Source organism: Balaenoptera acutorostrata, chromosome 19, assembly GCF_949987535.1.
Source record: "Balaenoptera acutorostrata chromosome 19, mBalAcu1.1, whole genome shotgun sequence".
Taxonomy (NCBI): domain Eukaryota; kingdom Metazoa; phylum Chordata; class Mammalia; order Artiodactyla; family Balaenopteridae; genus Balaenoptera; species Balaenoptera acutorostrata.
This window is the reverse complement of record NC_080082.1, coordinates 66,874,938-66,892,241: the sequence shown is the minus strand read 5'-3', so window position 1 is coordinate 66,892,241 and position 17,304 is coordinate 66,874,938. Positions and strand designations below refer to the sequence as shown.

Here is a 17,304-nt window from a genome sequence, read left to right as displayed (position 1 = left end):
GGGGTGCCACGGGAGGGGTGGCCTGGCCCGGTTTCTAACGCGAAGAGGTAGATTCTGGAACCCGCCCTGCAGGTTGACCATGCTGCTGAGCTGGCTGGGGCAAGCCGTCTAAGAAAAGCGATGGAAGGGACTTCCCTGGTGGCACAGTGGTTAAGACTCTGCATTCCCAATGCAGGGGGCCCGGGTTCGATCCCTGGTCAGAGAACTAGATCCCACATGCATGCTGCAACTAAGAGTTCGCATGCCGCAACTAAGGAGCCCACCTGACGCAACTAAGACCTGGGGCAACCAAATAAATAAATAAATGAAAAAAAAAAAAGACCCGGCACAGCCAAATAAAGAAATATTTAACAACAACAACAACAAAGAAAAGCGACGGAAGATGAGGACAGTGATGGATCTGACTACGTGAAAATTCAGAAGTCAGATCAGATGCATGAAGACGTGACCAACGGTGTGGTCCCCGGGAGAGGAGAGCCACGTGAGCGGCTGTGGGGAGGAGGGTGCAGCCTGCCTGGCATCCACGGAGACACAGTGCTCTTGGGTTCTGCCTGCAGGATGGAGAAGATGGTAGAGAACGGGAGTCCAGGGCGTTCTAGCTGCCAGGGAGCCCTTCTGGAGGGAAGGCAGACAGGCGGGCCCCACGTTTCCAGAAGACATGGACGTATCCATGAGAATTTAAAATTCCCATGGCCCAGGGCTTCCCTGGTGGCGCAGTGGTTGAGAATCCGCCTGCCAACGCAGGGGACACGGGTTCGATCCCTGGTCCGGGAAGATCCCACATGCCACGGAGCAACTAAGCCCGCGCACCACAACTACTGAGCCCGCGTGCCGCAACTACTGAAGCCCGTGCGCCTAGAGACCGTGCTCCACAACGAAAGAAGCCACTGCAATGAGAAGCCCGCGCACTGCAACGAAGAGTAGCCCCCGCTCACCGCAACTAGAGAAAGCCGCGCACAGCAATGAAGACCCAACGCAGCCAAAAATAAATAAATAAATAAATAAAAGCAAAAACCCCTCCCATGGCCCATCAGCTGACCCTGAGGTGGGGAGATGGTTCTGGATGATCCTGGTGGGCCCAGTGTCACCACGAGAACCCTCAGAGGTGGAAGGGGAGGCAGAGGACAGTAGCAGGGTGACGCCCTGTGGGAGAGAGCCGACTGGCCACCGCTGGCTCAGAAGGTGGGGAAGGGCCGTAAGCCCGGCTCGCAGGCCATCTCTAGGGTGGAAAAGTCGAGCACACGGGATGGGTTCTCCCAGAGTTCACAGAAGGAACTCAACCTTGCCGCACCTGGAGCTTAGCTTAGTGAGGCTGTGCCTGACTCCTGACCTCCAGAACTATAAAATAATGTTTTGGGGACTTCCCTGGTGGCACAGTGGTTGAGAATCTGCCTGCCAATGCAGGGGACACGGGTTCGAGCCCTGGTCTGGGAAGATCCCACATGCCACGGAGCAGCTGGGCCCGTGAGCCACAACTACTGAGCCTGCGCATCTGGAGCCTGTGCTCCGCAACAAGAGAGGCCGCGACAGTGAGAGGCCCGCGCACCGTGATGAGGAGTGGCCCCCGCTCGCCACAACTAGAGAAAGCCCTCACACAGAAACGAAGACCCAACACAGCCAAAAATAAATAAATTAATTAATTAATTTAAAAAAATAATGTTTTGTTATAAGACAAAAACAAAAAGGAAAAAACAAGAACAGAAATCCCATGCTCCCGAAAACTCACCGCTTCCACTTTGGGGGGTGTCTGTATTGAGGAAACAGCTAGGTTGCATCTGGGGCGTCTGCTCAGGTGCGGCCACCACAGCACTGGGTGCTAAGGGGGGCGGGAAGCAAGGAACTATCTGGGCTTGGTGGGAACAACACTGCCGGCCAGAAGACGGGATTTCCACCCAGGCATTTTTAATAACACAGGGAGCTGCGTGGGAAGAGCACGATTCACAACGTACAGTAGCTTCACAAGCTGTGTGACACAAACCCCCGCGGGTGAACACTGAGAATAAGACAGCAGCATTAGGGGTCGTTTCTGAGATCTCCTTTGCCCTCTTGTATATTTCAGATTTCTCTAAGTGAACGTAAACTACTTTTAAATATGGAAAATTGCATTAGAAGATTGCCCACCGCTCTCCCTCAGCACCTGGCGGTCCCGACGTTGGGCCCTCGGCCTGGCCTGAGCGCTCGGGCCCTGCTGTCCTCTTCCACCGCGTCCCTGGCATGGTTGAAGCTTCCTGCTTGCCAACCAGATTGTAACAGGGAAGCACCTTTGTATTCTGTTACAAGATAGTCACCGGAGGGATGTTGCCTTTCAGCTTCAATATACACAATGGCCCATTTCTGGGAGCCCTGCCTCCCAGGTATAATGGGCATTAAGCTAAAATACCTTTGTTCAGCTCCCAGGAAACCTCCTGACCAGGCCCCCCTGTGAATGACTGCAGGGAGAAGAAATGAACACATCCCCTCCCGGGGCTGACCTGAGCCAGGAAATGTTTGACTTTACTCCCTCCCCCTTCAGTATGAAAGAAACCTGAATTTTAACTCAGGCAAGATGGTTCTTTGGGGCACGAGTGACCACCTTCTTGGTCTGTTGGCTTTCTATTTTTTTAAAGCACTTTCTTTTTTAATTAATTAATTTTTGGCTGCGTTGGATCTTCATTGCTGCACGCGGGCTTTCTCTCCAGTTGCAGCAGGCTTCTCATTGCGGTGGCTTTTCTTGTTGCAGAGCACAGGCTCTAGGTATGCGGGCTTCAGTAGTTGTGGCTCTCGGGCTCTAGAGCGCAGGCTCAGTAGTTGTGGCGCATGGGCTTAGTTGCTCCGAGGCACGTGGGATCTTCCCAGACCAGGGATCGAACCCGTGTCCCCTGCGTTGGCAGGCGGATTCTTACCACTGCGCCACCAGGGAAGTCCCGAGTCTGCTGGCTTTCTGAATAAAGTCACTATTCCTCGCCTCAACAACTCGGCTCTCAATTTATTGGCCTGTGGTGCGGCCAGCAGTACAAGCTTGGACTCGGTAACAAGATCACCAGTGCCCAGTTCCATCTCCAGCCTGGCTCTGCTTCCCCAGGCCTGAGTGTGGTCGACAGGTCAAAGGTCCTCAGAAGACTGGGGATGGAGGAGACGGTCCTCCAGAAGGAGGCCTCTCCGTCCCAGTTTCAGGCTGCAGCAAGGTCCCCCCCCCCCCCCACGCAGCCCAGGTGTCCACCCCACCTCTGCTAGTAACCATGGTCACAGCCACACTCAACACCCACCTGCCACCCCTGCATGAGCCTGAGGCTGCAGAGGGCTCCTTCTGTGGGTGCACCTGTTTCCCTGAAACCACCTCCCACGAAAATGTCCCTTGTTTTCAGAGCAGAAAGGTGACAGAGAAGGGTGCGGAATGACAGTCCCCAAAGACATCCATGTCCTAACCCCTGGAACCTGTGAATGTTGTCTCACATGCAGAAGGGATTTTGCAGATGAGATCAGGTGTGTAGGTGGGGCATGGATGAGATGTGACCCTGAGATGGGGAGATCATCACGGGTGACCAGGGGAGCCGTAGATGTAACCCTGAGGGTCCTTACAAGGGGGAGGCAGCATAAGACTTAACCATCCACTGCTGGCTTTGAAGATGGAGGAAGGGGCCACCACCGAGGAATGCAGCGGCCTCTACAAGCTAGAAAAAGCCTTAAAGTGGATTCCCCCCTTAGAGCCTTCAGGAGGAACCAGCCTTGCTGACACCTTGATTGGGCCCAGTGAGACCCAATTCAGAGTCCCAAGAGAGTACGTTTTGTGTTGTTTCAAGCCACCGAGTTCGTTAGAGCAACAGTAGGAAAGTACTACAGGACAATGGCCAAAGTCTTGAATGCCCACAGACGGACTGCCGTGGGCGGCAGGCAGCTGATCGTCCGCCCTCCTGCTCTGTGCCTCACTGATCTGCCAGCATGCATGGCCTAAGTGACATCTGTTCTCAGACACCATGCTTGTCCATCCATACTTGGAAAGAAGTTCCCTTCACGTCCGTTCAGGCTGGGACTCGACAGCTGGAAGGACAAGGCCAGGGAGTGATGTGTGTGGCCGAGGAACAGGTAAGCCGGACACCGACCCTGCTCGTGGGCAGGCAGCTCTGAAGCTCCAGCTGCCGGGCAGGAAGGGCAGGGGCTGCTGATCTGACCACCAGAGACCAGAGCTCAGGATTCTTACGCAGAAGCTTCTCCGGGATAAAACTGGAATTTGTTAAAAATCTGAAACGCACAGTGGACAGACTTTAGCCTTCCACCTGCCTGCAAACAGAAGCAGGCTGTGCTCTCCTGGGCTTTCTGCACCGGCCTGCAGCATGTCACAGGAGGGGTTTGGAAGTCACCCGGCCGCCGCTGGTCCCGTGCGGCGGTGCACTGGAGCCCAGGCCTCTCTCTCTGAAAGGTGGGGTGGGCGAGACAGGAGAGGAGGGAGCCGCGGCTTTTGGGGGAGACTGAGCGAGGACGGGGGTCCCTCCTGGGACTCTGACTTCTGCCCTGGGCGGCCTCCAGCTCTCCAGGCTGCGGCGGAGTGCAGTAGCAGGGGCGGGCTGGGCCCGGGGCCCCGGCGAGGCTGCCCCTCCAGCGCTCACGGGGCCTCGGGCCGGTGGCTCTTGCGGTGGATGACCAGCTGGGACTTCCAGTCGAAGCTGTGGCCGCAGTCGCCGCAGAAGTGGCGCCGCTGGCCGGCGTGGCCCTTGCGGTGGATGACCAGCTGCGACTTCCAGCTGAAGCTGCGGCCGCACTCCTCGCAGGCGTAGCTGCGCGGGCCCGGGAGCGCGCGCCGGGGCGGCCCCACCGGCTGCTTCTCGGCGCCCGGGCCGCCCGCGTGCGCGCGGCGGTGAATGACGAACACCGACTTCCAATCGAAGGTGCGGCCGCACTGCGCGCACGTGTAGGGCTTGCCCCGCGCGGGCGGCGGGGCCTCCGGGCAGCCGGGCCGGCCCTCTCGGGAGCTCTCGCTCTCACCTCCTGGGGGCGGGGGCAGAGCCAGGTCGCCTGGTGACTCCGCCCGCAGCCCCCCAGGCGCGGGGCGGCCTGGGCTCCCCGCTCCCCGCCCCCGTCGCCACCGGAGAGCGGGAGGCCACTCACCTGGGCGGAGGCTTCTCGCTCCCTCGGATCCGGTGCTCAGCGCCTCCGGCTCCGGCTCAGTGCGCGCCTCCGGCAGGGGGCACGGCAACCCTGCTGGGGTCGGGGGCCCATCAGGCGCGAGCCCTGGCACGGGGGCGTGAGGGATTCGCACAAATGAGGGACAGGGGTGGGGGTCCCGGCGGGTGGCCAGGGTGCGGCTTGGGAAGCGCCGGGAGGCAAGGTGCGCGCAAGGACCCGGAGGAGAGGGGTCCTCACCCAGGGAGACCACCGTGCCATACTTCTGCAGCATCGCGTCCCAGTACACCTCCTTCTGTGACGGGTCCAGGAGCCCCCATTCTTCCTGCAGGGACGCGGCCCATCACCCACAGAAGGCCCGTCTACCCCGCACCCCACCCGGCCCATCCCATGGGCACAGCCTTGTTAATCACCTGGGGAGCGGCAGGTAAACCGCCCTCACCTGCCCGGGGGTGGGGCTAAAGGGGAAGCTGAGATGGGAACCTGTGAGTGCCGGGGATGCAGGGCCGGGAAGGGACCTGCCTTCTGGCTCACCTGGGGGATGCATCAGGCCCCCTCAGCTGCCCCACCCCATGTTCTGGCCGCACAGATGGAAGCTGAGGACCCATCAGGGATGGGCCTTGAACAGTGTGTGCTGCACCGAGAGCAAAAAGCCAGGGGAATGCAGGGACCCCAAGCACCTCTCCCAGGCCTCTGGTTTCAAAAGTAATGGAGATCCTCCTTGGGGAAGTGCCACGGGCCTCAGCATCCCTGGCTGTGGGGACCGGGCTGCAGGGAGGCAGGCGCCGCAGAGGGCCAGGCACAGCCTCCCACTCAGGACATGGCTGGGCCGGCCCCTGGGTGCCGGAGGTTGAAGCAACCATGCCTTCAGGCTGCGGCTGGGTCCTGGGCAACTTCTCAGTGTGGCGTGGATTAGGAAGTGTCGCTGGGAGAGGACAAGACCCCTGCTGCCCACACTCAGGAACCAAGCCCTCTGGGTGGCAGGGGCTTCCATGCCCAGCTGGTCGCAGCTGAGGGCTGGTTGGCCTTGGAGAAAAGCCCGGGCAGAGGGGGAGCTGCGGGCATTTCCTGGGAAGAGTGTCTCCACTCTGATCTCAGGTGTGCAGGGGAGGCCAGACTGCTGGGTGGCACTCAGGCTTTCCTGGTCATCCTGTCCCCTACCCAGGTGCCAGCTCAGGACTGCTGGGCGCTGTCAAGCCCCTGACTGGCTTCTCTGTGAGTGAGAAGCCAACCCCTGCCGTTTCCAATCACTCTAAACTAGAATCCCAGTTACCTGAGGCCAAAATCCTTTCCAAGCACTGGTCTGTCCCCCTGCCCCCCCGGACCTGCAGGGGGTGCCGTGATACCAACTCCACTTTGGGGGAGCAGAGAGCACAAGAGGTGCTGGCCAAGGAGCCTGGACAACTGGCAGGGCTCTCCTCCCACTGTGGGCCTGCACCTGCCACCAGGGGCTGCTCACCTGAATCCCGGGTGGTTGGAAGGGCACGGAGGTCGGTTCCTGTTGTTCAGCGGGCCCCTCATGGGACCGGCCTGGATGTGGGGGGCTGGACGGTGCTAGGAAGCAAGGCAGACAGGGTTCAGGGGCTCCCACCTGAGCCAGAGCAGGCGAGGAGCTGGCGTTGGTGTCGCAGCCTGGGCCCTCCTCGGCATCAGGGAGGAGTCCTCTGCGTGTGCCAGGCACACAGCAAGAAGGCAGGCAGCCAGCCCTTCCCTCCGGCCTCCCGGGGACCCCGCTCTGCAGTCTGCAGTCCCTGCGGGTCCCGCTCCCAGGTGGGGACACCCGCACTCCCTCCAGGAGCCCCCAGCTCCAGCACAACCGCACCTGGGTTCCCCGCACTAGCTGGGGACGTTCGCACTCTCTCAAGGAGGCCCCAGCCCTCGCGCACCCCCGCTCTCACCCGTCTCCTGCCCGTAGCCATCAGGCTCCTCCTTCACACTGCAGCTGAGCTGGGCGTTCCCCTCCATCTGGGCATCCTTGGACCCCTCCCCAGAGGCTGCCCTTAGGGGCTCCACTGTCCCTGAAGGGTGGGAGCTCCCCACAGACTCCTCTGCCTTCTGTGTGGCCGGGAGCACCGCTTGCTTCAGGACATGTGCTGTAATCTGAGGGGGAGAGGCAAGTCATCGGGGCTCTAGTCTCACTCTGTCCCTCCAAGAAGCCAACACCACCACACTCACCCAGCTCAGCAGCTGCCCAGGGTCATGCTGCAGGCCCTCGACCAGGACAGCGGCCTCCTCAGGGCTGCCTGGCTGCTGGCCCCGCACCCAGGCCTGGATCTCGGGGGGCAGCGCGCCCAGGAACTGCTCCAGCACCAGCAGCTCCAGCATTTGCTCCTTGGAGTGCACCTCGGGCCGCAGCCACTGGCGGCAGAGCTCCCGGAGCCGGGCCAGCGCCTCGCGGGGACCGGCCACCTCCTGGTAGCAGAAGCCCCGGAAGCGCTGGCGTGCTGCCTCAGGATCCTCCAGGGTGGCCTCGGGGTCCACAGAGGGCAGACTCGGGGGGCCCAGTGGGGATGGCATTGTTGTGCCGGGAGTCTTCTTGGAGCCACCAAGGGGGACCTGCAGGAAAGGAGGGGTCAGGGTGCCAGCCACAAGGCCACAGGCAGGGTAAGGCACTGTGCAGAGAGGCCCAGCCCAGGGGGCTAAGGCTGTGACAGAGAGGACCCTGGTGTGGGGATGCCTGAGGCTGAATTGGGGAAAGTTTCATGGAGGGAGGGGTCACAGGAGCTGGAACTGAGGGCAGAAGGAACCAACACTTGGAGGGAAGTTGCCGGTGGAGCTTCCAGGAAACTGCAGGGAACTGCCGGGAGATGATGCTGCAGCGCAGGCAAGAGGAGTTAGCACAGGCTTCCAGGGTCAGGCTGAGCCCCGGCAGGTGCCCCCGCGGCGGAGAGAGGGGGTAGCCAGGGAGGCGGTGGGGCCGTGATCCAGGGTGAGAACTGGGGCCAGGCTGTCTGTCCCCACCATCTCCGGGACACGCTGACCCAAGTGGGGCACCCCGAGGGGCTGGCCTGCGCCATGGCTCGAGGCAGGGGCTGATGTGGACCCCGAGACACCGTGCTCGCTGACCGCGGAGAGCTGTGCATGACTCACACGGTATGGACCGTGCGTGTGAAATGCAGAAGCAAAGCAAAACGGAATCACGAGTTGTATGGAGCGGTGGACCGGCAACTGTGTCCCGGCCCTGCAGAGGGTCTGGAGTGAAACACGCCCACTTGGGGGGGGTGGGCCTGTCCGACAGGCTGGACTAGGCCTGACTCCTGGAGTCCGCCTTCCACAGAGCGAAGGGGGGCAGGTCTTCCCGAAGGAGGGGAACGGGGCTCCGGAATGGAGGAGGGGCCCGGGAGAAGGCTCGGAGGTGGGGCACGTCGGGAGGTAGTAGAAAGGCCACGCCCACCCAGCCGGCCGGAGCTCACCTCGGCCACCCGAGGCCACTTCGGGTAAGTGGTCCCACGCGGTCCCGCCCGCCTCTCCCCGGACCCAGCGGTCAGCCCCTCGCGCGTTGCCCTGGCGACGCCGCCCTGGCCAATCACACGTCTGCTCCGAAGGCAGCGCCCCCTCCCTTCGGACTACATTTCCCATGAGCCTCAGCAAACAGGGACAGGCGCGGCCTCCGCCAGTAGATGATCCTTTTCAGAGGCCTCTCACGACTGAGAGGCGCTCCATCCCTCCGAGAGGAATCTGCAGAGTCGCAGGGTTTGGGGGGCTCCCTCCCCTCCCCGGCAGCCGCTCTTCCTTTGTATCCGCACCCTAGGACTCACCAACGGCGGAGACGGACGGTACCTTCGAATCCTGCGCATGTGCACAACAGGCCCGGCGCCTATTGGCAGGAGGTGACGGATGGGGAGGAGCGTGACTTTTCGGCCAATCAGAGTTCGCGCTCCGCCTAGGCTCCTCCCCCAGCGCCCTACCTGAGGCTTCTTTCTGGTCGCCCGGGGGACGCCTTGGTAACTCCTGGAGCACAACCAACCTGCTCCAGCTGTTTCCAAGACAACGGCCCGAGAGTTGCCCTGCCCTCCCCGGAGGCCGGAAGTCGCGGTCTGGGGGAGTGTTGTTTCGCCGAGACTCGCCTCCCGAGGGTCCTAGGAGGAAGCAGGGACCTACCGGGAAGGCTGACCTAACCCATGGGCTTTCTCCGCCATCCCCGGGAATTTCTCCAGCGAGGATGGTGCTGGGGTCCTTCATTCGACCACTGCTGAGCGCCCTGCAGATATGCGGGGACAGCAGGCACCCATCTCCTGACGAAACTGTTCCATGATTTATACCCTCAGAGTCTCAGACATACCTTCAGCTAGATCAGTACTGCAAAGTGAGGGCTGGAGGTTTTTGTCCAGAATTATGGGACGTGTTCAGCCTTTTATTTACTTTGGGGACCAGAACTAGTAAGGGTGACCTTTATTTTTATTTTAAATCAGTAGACGATGTTATTGTTTTTAAAATCTGACTGTGGGTCAGGGTGTTTTGCTTCCACACATCAAATGGCTGAACCATGACTTATTTATTCGACCCTAAGGTGCATCTGCCTGCCTGTTTTGGTTTCTTCTAATACCTAGGAATCCCTGGCTACCAGGGATTTGATTTTTTCTCTGGGACTGTTCGGATTCCCCAGAAAGGACTCTTCCACCATCTACCCTGTGGGGAGAGCTGGAGCTCTGACAGCTTCTCCAGGAGCTCCCACTCAGTCATCTTTGTTTTGGGTCTCCCCTTCCAGGGGTCTGCTGGTTTTCAAGCCTTCTGGAATTCTGCAGCGTAAGCCTGATGGGATCTCCTTCCACTTCTGCCAGCGCCAACTCAGTATTTGGCTTTCCCCAAATCAGTGACAGCTCTCCCACCCCCAACAACTTCTAGCTTCAGAATGCCTTTGCCTCCTCTTTTACCATCCTCATATTTGTAGGTTTGTGTTATAGTTAATTTAATTTATTTATTTATTGGCCGTGCCGCTTGTGGAATCCTAGCTCCCCAACCAGGGATCGAACCCGAGCCCCCGGCAGTGGAAGCACAGAGTCCTAACCACTGGACCGCTAGTGAATTCTCAAGGGTTTGCTTTAAATGCTCTCTGTGGTTTCAGTGGGCTTCTGGACCAAGTGAGATGCATGTGTTCAGTCCATCATCTTGACCCAGAAAGCCCACGGATACTTTTTATAGTCATGACCCGTTCACGGTTGAGTGGAAGGGTCAGCCTGGCAGGACGTGGCCCAACATGACCAAAAAGGTTTGGGGGAGGACAACTTAGGGGCCAAGACATGGGGGAAGGCGGGTGCTCATGCTTGCTGTTCCCACAGGAACAGGGCTGGAGCCTCTGACCACCGCTGGTGCTGGGAGGGTGGGCTCGAGAGGGTGGAGGAAAGGAGGGATAGGAAGGGCCAAGCACACAGGCAGGAAAGGCTCAGTGAAGCAGGGAGGAGGCTGGTGGGGAGACAGGATAGAGCACCAGGCCCAGCTTCTGTCCAAGATGCAAAAAAGGTTGCAAGTGACTCTCTGGGCATCCACTTGATGTTCAACATTCCTTTGCTCCTGAATCCCATGGGCTCCCTACAATAGCCTTCTGTAAGCTCTGTGGGGTTTGTCTGCATCTCATAGCCATCCACACTGACCCTGAAGTGAGCTGCTCAAGAATCCCTCATGGGGGCCAGCCTGGGGGAAGATGAAATAGGGCAAGGCCAGGGCATGGACCAGGTCAGAGAGAGGATGGGCCCCCAGAGGGGTGGACAATGGCTCGGGGGACCTGCCCTTGAGGAGGCTTGGGGAGCCTGGCCCTGTGTGACTATTCTCCCCACCCCCATGTCTCCTTTCCTTGCAGGAACTTGTGAGGTTTCAGGGGTGGAACCTGCTGGCAGGTGGAGAGTTGGGGGTGTCATGTCTCTGCTCTTTGGTAATGGCAGATACCTGCGAGGTCTTTGAGGTGATTGAACTGGAGCACCCACTGGGTTGGGGTCGACCTTTCGGGTCTCCACATGTGCCCCCTGCCTCAGACTCCAGGGCCTGGATCCACAAAGGCTCATGTCCCAGCAGAGCTGCTGCTTGGGGCAGCCCCGCCCTGCCCAGGTCTCCTGGCTGCCAAGGGGACACAGACCTCCGGTGGGCCGCAGACAGGCTGCACCTCTACCCTGCGGCCTCTCAAAGGGACCAGGGTTGAAGCCAAGTCCCTGCAGCTGTGTGATGACACGTTTGCATCGTGCTGGGATGACACCGGTTTCAGGCTGCTACCACTCACATGTTTTTAAAAAGAAACCTTTATTAGAGAGCCTCTCTGGACTCTGTCTTGTTAAAACCTTCTGAACCGTGACCTGGAGGCTGAGGCTGTGGACCTACACAGTGCCGTGCGAGAATTTACAATGTACATCCATTCCAAGCCGTAAGTTCTAGTCTTTTTTTACCCCCAGTGAAAACACCATTAACTTCCCTGCGGGTGAGGCCCAAGGTGGAGATGGGGCTGGTCTGTTGAAGGCCACAAGAAGCCAACCAGGCCCCCACCCAACTTGTCTGCCTCAGTGTCCCCACCCTGTGGGTTATGTCACACTGGGGAGGGGATCTTGGGAGGGCGCCACACACAGCCTTAGGTAATGGCAGGCACGTGGCCACTGGACCCCAGAGAACCAAGCAGCCCCATTTGTCTCCTCTGCACCTGTTGTTATGGTCCCCTCCAGTCAAGGCAGTGGGGATGGAAAGGCTCCTGTATCGCTGACTTTGGTAACGACAGGACGCGGCCGAAGCTGGGGCTTGGACCACACTCTGAACGCACCAGCACAGCTGGGGAAGCATCACTCTCAATCTCCGTCCTTCACCCGGGGACTTCCCGCCTCCACCCTCCTCCACCTCCTGAGGGTCTGCCATGAGCAGGGAGCCAGGCAGGCCTCACCCGGCCCTCAGAGCTGGCAGGCTAAGTGTGGGCGTAAAGTGGTGAGCTCTCTGGATGCTGGGCCAGTGGCCCTGCTGTTGTGCAAATCACGTCCCCTCTCTGTGCCTCAGTCTCCTCATCAGAGACGTGGGGATACCAGCCACAGCAGCCACCTCACAGAGCTGTCAGGAGAAGCTGTGCAGCGCTCCGAACGGGCGCTGGCGGTTGGCACGTAATGGCCCTTATCAAGATGCTGCCTGTCAGGGTGCTGCAAATGCCCTCTGCAGGGCTGAATCTTTTCTCTCCCCTAGAGGAGGGAGCTGAGGCTCAGAGCCCAGCCACTTGTCCGAAGCCAGTACCTGCCGCCCCCATGACATCCTGTCTTCTGGGCCTGTTCCCAGGAAGCCCTGGATGAACCGAGGGCTGGGGGAATACGCTGGGGGTGGGGGTGGAGAGGTTCCACACAGACCCTGCAGGCTGGGCGTAAACCTCAGAAAGTTCTCAGGACCACCTCCGCCCCACCGCAGTGCTTCCCGTTCGCGCGCACAGTCAAAATATGGGCGAGCTGGCAGCACCGTGCCGGCCTCCCCCTGACCTTTGTGCAGCGCGACCGCCTGGGGCCGGAGGAGTGAGCTGGGGCTGACAAGAGGCAGATCTTGTCACCACGTGCAGGGGGAACGGCAGCGCACGCGCAGAGCTGCTCCACAGCCTGGCTCTGCAGAGGGTGGGGCCCCGTGCCCATGGAAGGGACTCGTAACAGGCGGGGGAAGGTCAGGGCTGCGACCTCACGGCTCAGCCGTCTTCGGAACCGTGGCTGGGCCCGAGGCGGCAGTGGGCCCGGCTTCCCTCCCCAGTGTGCCTTCGGACGACGCCCCCGAAGGAGGCCTGGCCTGGGGGAGCGGGCCGGCCCGGGGCCGCCGCGCTGGCTTCTCACCGGTGTGGAGCCTCTGGTGGTGGAAGAGGGCCGGGCGCTCGCGGAAGGCGCGGCCGCACTGCGCGCACACGAAGGGCTTCTCGCCCGTGTGGATGCGTCGGTGGCTGAGCAGCACGGCGCCCTTGGCGAAGGCCTTGCCGCAGTCCGAGCAACGGAAAGGCCGCTCTCCCGTGTGCAGCAGCCGGTGCTGCCTGAGGTTGGAGCTGTGGCTGAAGGCGCGGCCGCACTGCGCGCAGGCGAAGGGCTTCTCGCCGGTGTGCACGCGCCGGTGCTTGAAGAGCGACGAGCCCTGGCTGAAGGCAGCGCCGCAGAGCGCGCAGGCGAAGGGCTTCTCGCCCGTGTGCGTGCGCTCGTGCTGGATCAGGTGCGAGTTGCGGCAGAAGCTGCGGCCGCAGCGCGTGCACGCGTAGGGCCGGCCGCCGGCGTGGATCTTGCGGTGCTGGCTGAGGTTGGAGCGGTGGCTGAAGGCCTTGCCGCACTCGGCACAGCGGAAGGCCTTCTCGGCCGTGTGGATGCGCTGGTGCCGCACCAGCGAGGAGCTGTGCCGGAAGGCCTGGCCGCAGGCCGGGCAGGTGTAGGGCGTCTCTCCGCTGTGGATGCGCTGGTGCTGCGTCAGGTGCGACGTCTGGCTGAAGGCCTTGCCGCACTGCGCGCACTCGTAAGGCCGCTCCCCGGTGTGGGTGCGCAGGTGCTTCAGCAGGTCCGAGCTCTTGACGAACACTTTGCTGCACGCCCTGCACTCGAAGGGCTTCTCCCCAGAGAGGAGGCCGGGGCCAGCGTGCAGGGCCTCGCCCAGTTCGGCCCAGGTCGGGGGCTCTGGGACAGCGAGCAGCCTCTGAGGCTCGCGCCAAGCCTCACCCATGCCTCGGGCCCCCTGAGCCTCTGGGGCGCCCGGGAACGCTCTCCCCGGGGCCTCGCGTGCGTACAGCTTCTGCCGCTCCGACGCCCTCGGCTGCTTGCCTGGCGCGAGGGCCTTCCCCCCGGGTGGGGCCCGCAGAGAAGAGGTCAGCCGCAGGCTGACGCTGGCCTCACCGCTTTCCCAGTAGATCACAGACACCCCTGTGGGTTTCCTCTCCCGAGAGGGGGACACGCCGCGCCGACCCTCCAGGCTCTTCCCACGCTCAGAGGCACCAGCGCTGGGGAGAACCCTAGTCGGTGCCAGAGGGGGGCCGTCCTGGAAGGCCCCTGGCAATGCTGCTTCTCCAGAAACATCTCTGTCCTCTGCCAGATGAGGGGAACCTGAAGGAGGAGAAACGGTGGACGCCTGGGTCCTCCCAGACAGGCCGCGTGGGTAGGCAAGGGGGCCCACAGGACCGGGCGTGGAAGCTGGGGAGAGGAGCAGGGGCCGGACTCCCTTCCTGCACGGAGCCCGTCCCAGGGCACCCCCCAGGCGGCTTTGCCCCTTACACTGATGGCTACCTGATGTAACAGATTTTACTCACCAACTCTGCTTACTGACTGCCTCTCCCCTAGCAGGGTCAACCCCACAAAGGCAGGACCAGGAGTGATCTGGGCAAGGCTGTGTCCCCAGTGCCGGGAACGGGACTGGCCACTGCAAGTGCTCAACAATGAACACGTGAACAAACGGCCCCACAGATGAGGTGGTGAGGGAAGACGGGCAGGGTCTGAGGCCACACAGACTGCCTGAGGGTGGGATTCTGAGCAGGTCTCACCATGGCCTGGGGGTGGCCCTTGGAGCTCCCCTTCAAGGGCAGCCAAAGCCGGAGCCTCCAGAAGAGGCTGATGGTGAAAGGAATCGGTCGGGTGGGAAGCTGGAGAGGAGAGCGTCCAGGAGGGAAGGTGGACGGAAGCTTGGCCATAGGTTGGCCCCAAGCTCACACCCCTGAGCCCCCACTCACCAGGGCTCGGCCTCCTCTGGGCATTCCTGGCCAGGGTCACATCTGTCCCATTGAGAACCCAGGGCTCCTCGCCACACTCAAGCTGGATGACCACGCGGGGTCGGGAGACAGAGAGTCCTGTGAGAGAAGACAAGCAAGTGAGGGGTCAACCCTGGCAGATGGCAGGAGTCAGGGCTTCGTGGGCCACGGACGGCATCATCTGTGCAACCAAGGATACCCGAGGTCGCATCACAGGGCAGGGCTCTCGGAGCAGCTCGATGGTTCCTGTGAGGAGAACCGTGTTGGCAGCACCAGAAGGGGACTGAGCACAGAGGCACCACAGCTAACAGGGACACTCAGCCAGAGGACATGTGGCTGCTCACTGGCCGCCGGGTGGTAAGAGGTTAGTGCTGGCAGCCTAGCCTGGCAACAGATGAGCTCCCCATGGAGGACCCAGGGCTTACCCAGCGAGGCCAGGAGGGTGAAGTTCTCCAGCATCACACAGCGGTACAGAGCCCTCTGGGCTGCATCCAGGAGCCCCCACTCCTCCCAGGAGAAGTACACAGCCACGTCTTCAAAGGCCATCAGGCCCTACAAGAGTTGGAAGATGGACATGATCTACGCTATAGCCGTATGAACCGAGACCCAGCTCCCTGCCCCAAAGACCACCTCCGCTCACGTCCCTCAGGTGCTCAGCCTCCTCCCCCAAGGCTCTGCAGACGGGACTTCCCTCACCTGTCTGGACCCTCCCCTCCACCTTCCCCATCTAGGCCATAGATGCCTCTTTAACGCCACCTGGCCACTCTACACAGGGCAGCCAGGGGAAGCCCCTGGCCTTCTGCTGGCTGCCACACCAAGGTCAGCCCCTGGCGTCCACTCATTCTCCAGCCTTTGCACAAGCTGAGCCTCCCCAAAGGTGCCCTCATTGCTCTTGCATACGTAACTGTACAAGTTCCAGCTGCAGAGCCCCCAGGACATGCCCATCCCTGTAGGGATGCCCTCTCCTGCTGAACTTGCCTGACATTTCAAGGCTGCTCTTTGAACTTGAAGGACTGGCTGATCCCCTCCAGTTGCCACAGGGGTGGCCCCAAGGATCTGGTGGGCACACAAGAAGCCATTTCCCTCCTCCCTCCATAGCCAGGCCCCCTCTATTTCCTCCTCACTTGGCTGCCACCTTCCCTTCCCTCAGCCACCTGCCAGACTTCCCCTGAGAGCTCCAGGGACTGCCAGCCACTCCTCATCTCCCTAGAGCCCTAACTGCCCATGCCTACCCCTGGCTGAGTCTGTGAGATGCCCTCTTCCTAAGTTTGATTCCCAGGCTCTACCTCACTCAGAACATCAGGACTCTGTCCTTGGACATCTACAATTCCAGGTCCATGTGACACCTCCACTCTGAGACAGCACAGACTCTTCCCAATTTCCCCCTGAAACCTACTTTCCCTTCAGATTCCTAATTTTGTCTACAGCAGCTCCGTTCTTTTTTTCTCTGTCCCATTGAGTGACAGTTGCCACTGGCACAGTCCCAGGGCAAGGATACAATCAAGGGTTTTCAATTTCAGCACCAGCTACCAAATCCTGGCCCCACTGCCTGGGGGAGGACCTGTGAAAGTGCTAGGCAGCTCCATTCTTTTGGGTGCTCCGGCGGAAAACCTTAGAATGGCCCTTCACTCAGGACACTCCCGCACACCCCGCACTTGATGCATCAGCATATCTATCCAGAATCCAACGGCTTTTCGCACCTGCACTGCCCGGACTGTGGCAGCAGCCTCCTCCCTGCATACCGCCACGCCCCTCTGCTTCTGTTCTCCGCTCAACAATAGGTGGAATACCCTAAAAAATCGTAACTTAAAGCATGTCCAGTCTCCCGGTGCCCTCGGGATAGTCTTAACTCCTCGGCCTGCCCTTTCAGACATACATATATTCTCCCCGCCGAGCAGCTCAGTTCCGGAAGCGCCTACACTCAGGCTTCCCTCCCAGCTTTTGCAGACGGGGGACCCTCCCCTTGGAACTTCCTTCCACACCTCACCCCCTTAGCTGCCAGAAGTGGGGATCCCACGCGTGCACTCCCAACCGACCGGGACAGCAGGGCCTAGGACGAAGCGCGAGGGGAAGACAAGACGTCCAGGTAAAGTGCCTCCCTCGATCGGGGCTCGGGGCCCGGGGCCATGGAGGAGGCATCCGGGTGGGTGGGGGCCTGGGGTTCCCGCTACTCACCTGCGCCGGGTCTGTCTGCGCCGCCGCCATCGGAACCTGCAGAAAGGTGCGGGCGCTCAGGCTCCGGGCCTCTCTCCCAGTCCGTCAAGGGCGCCGCGTCGGGACGGCGTGGAGGCCGGAGAGCACGTGGCTCGGGGGGCGCCCACGCCGCACCCCGGGAAACTGAGGCCGGGGACTGGCCGTGGGTCCCCGGGCTCGGCTGCCCGTGCCTCGGATCTCCGCCCGCACGTCCTCGCTGCCCGCACCTCGGGTCTCCAGACCCTTCCGCAAAACCTGCCCCGACCCAGCACTCTCCGGCCGTCACCGGCGTGGCCCGACGCCGGCAGCCAAGTGACAGTCCCGGACGCCGGAGGTCCAATCTCGCGAGCCCTCATTGGCCAGTGGCG

At 61.2% G+C, this 17,304-nt stretch overlaps 2 protein-coding genes and 1 non-coding gene across 13 annotated transcripts; all 3 read right to left on the bottom strand.

The window, feature by feature from the left end:
* Positions 1–330: 330 nt before the first annotated feature.
* On the bottom strand, positions 331–8,899 carry ZNF446 (zinc finger protein 446). 8 transcript variants are annotated; one of them, XM_057534261.1, is made up of 7 exons: positions 8,856–8,899; positions 7,273–7,653; positions 6,996–7,197; positions 6,557–6,651; positions 5,338–5,422; positions 5,083–5,175; positions 331–4,962 (listed from the first exon to the last, which is right to left on the bottom strand). In XM_057534261.1, exons 1-7 carry the CDS (start codon positions 8,892–8,894, stop codon positions 4,580–4,582), a joined length of 1,278 nt encoding a protein of 425 aa, XP_057390244.1. In that variant the 5' UTR covers positions 8,895–8,899; the 3' UTR covers positions 331–4,579. The 8 variants fall into 8 exon arrangements, 7 of the variants coding, with proteins under 7 accessions (XP_057390244.1, XP_057390245.1, XP_057390241.1 ...); XM_057534262.1 differs by having other exon boundaries at positions 5,083–5,172; XR_009006090.1 differs by having other exon boundaries at positions 331–551; positions 1,727–5,422.
* A 2,416-nt stretch (positions 8,900–11,315) lies between these two features.
* On the bottom strand, positions 11,316–17,302 carry ZNF324 (zinc finger protein 324). Of its 4 annotated transcripts, none has more exons than XM_057534252.1 (5): positions 16,919–17,302; positions 16,731–16,793; positions 15,169–15,295; positions 14,726–14,842; positions 11,316–14,105 (listed from the first exon to the last, which is right to left on the bottom strand). In XM_057534252.1, exons 1-5 carry the CDS (start codon positions 16,946–16,948, stop codon positions 12,718–12,720), a joined length of 1,725 nt encoding a protein of 574 aa, XP_057390235.1. In that variant the 5' UTR covers positions 16,949–17,302; the 3' UTR covers positions 11,316–12,717. The 4 variants fall into 4 exon arrangements, with proteins under 4 accessions (XP_057390235.1, XP_057390236.1, XP_057390237.1 ...); XM_057534253.1 differs by lacking the exon at positions 16,731–16,793 and adding an exon at positions 16,444–16,534; XM_057534254.1 differs by lacking the exons at positions 16,731–16,793; positions 16,919–17,302 and adding exons at positions 15,722–15,799; positions 16,444–16,495.
* Positions 16,189–16,319, bottom strand: LOC114236890 (small nucleolar RNA SNORA30/SNORA37 family). The gene has a single exon (XR_003622733.1). It is a non-coding gene; the product is annotated as a small nucleolar RNA SNORA30/SNORA37 family (small nucleolar RNA).
* Positions 17,303–17,304: the final 2 nt, after the last annotated feature.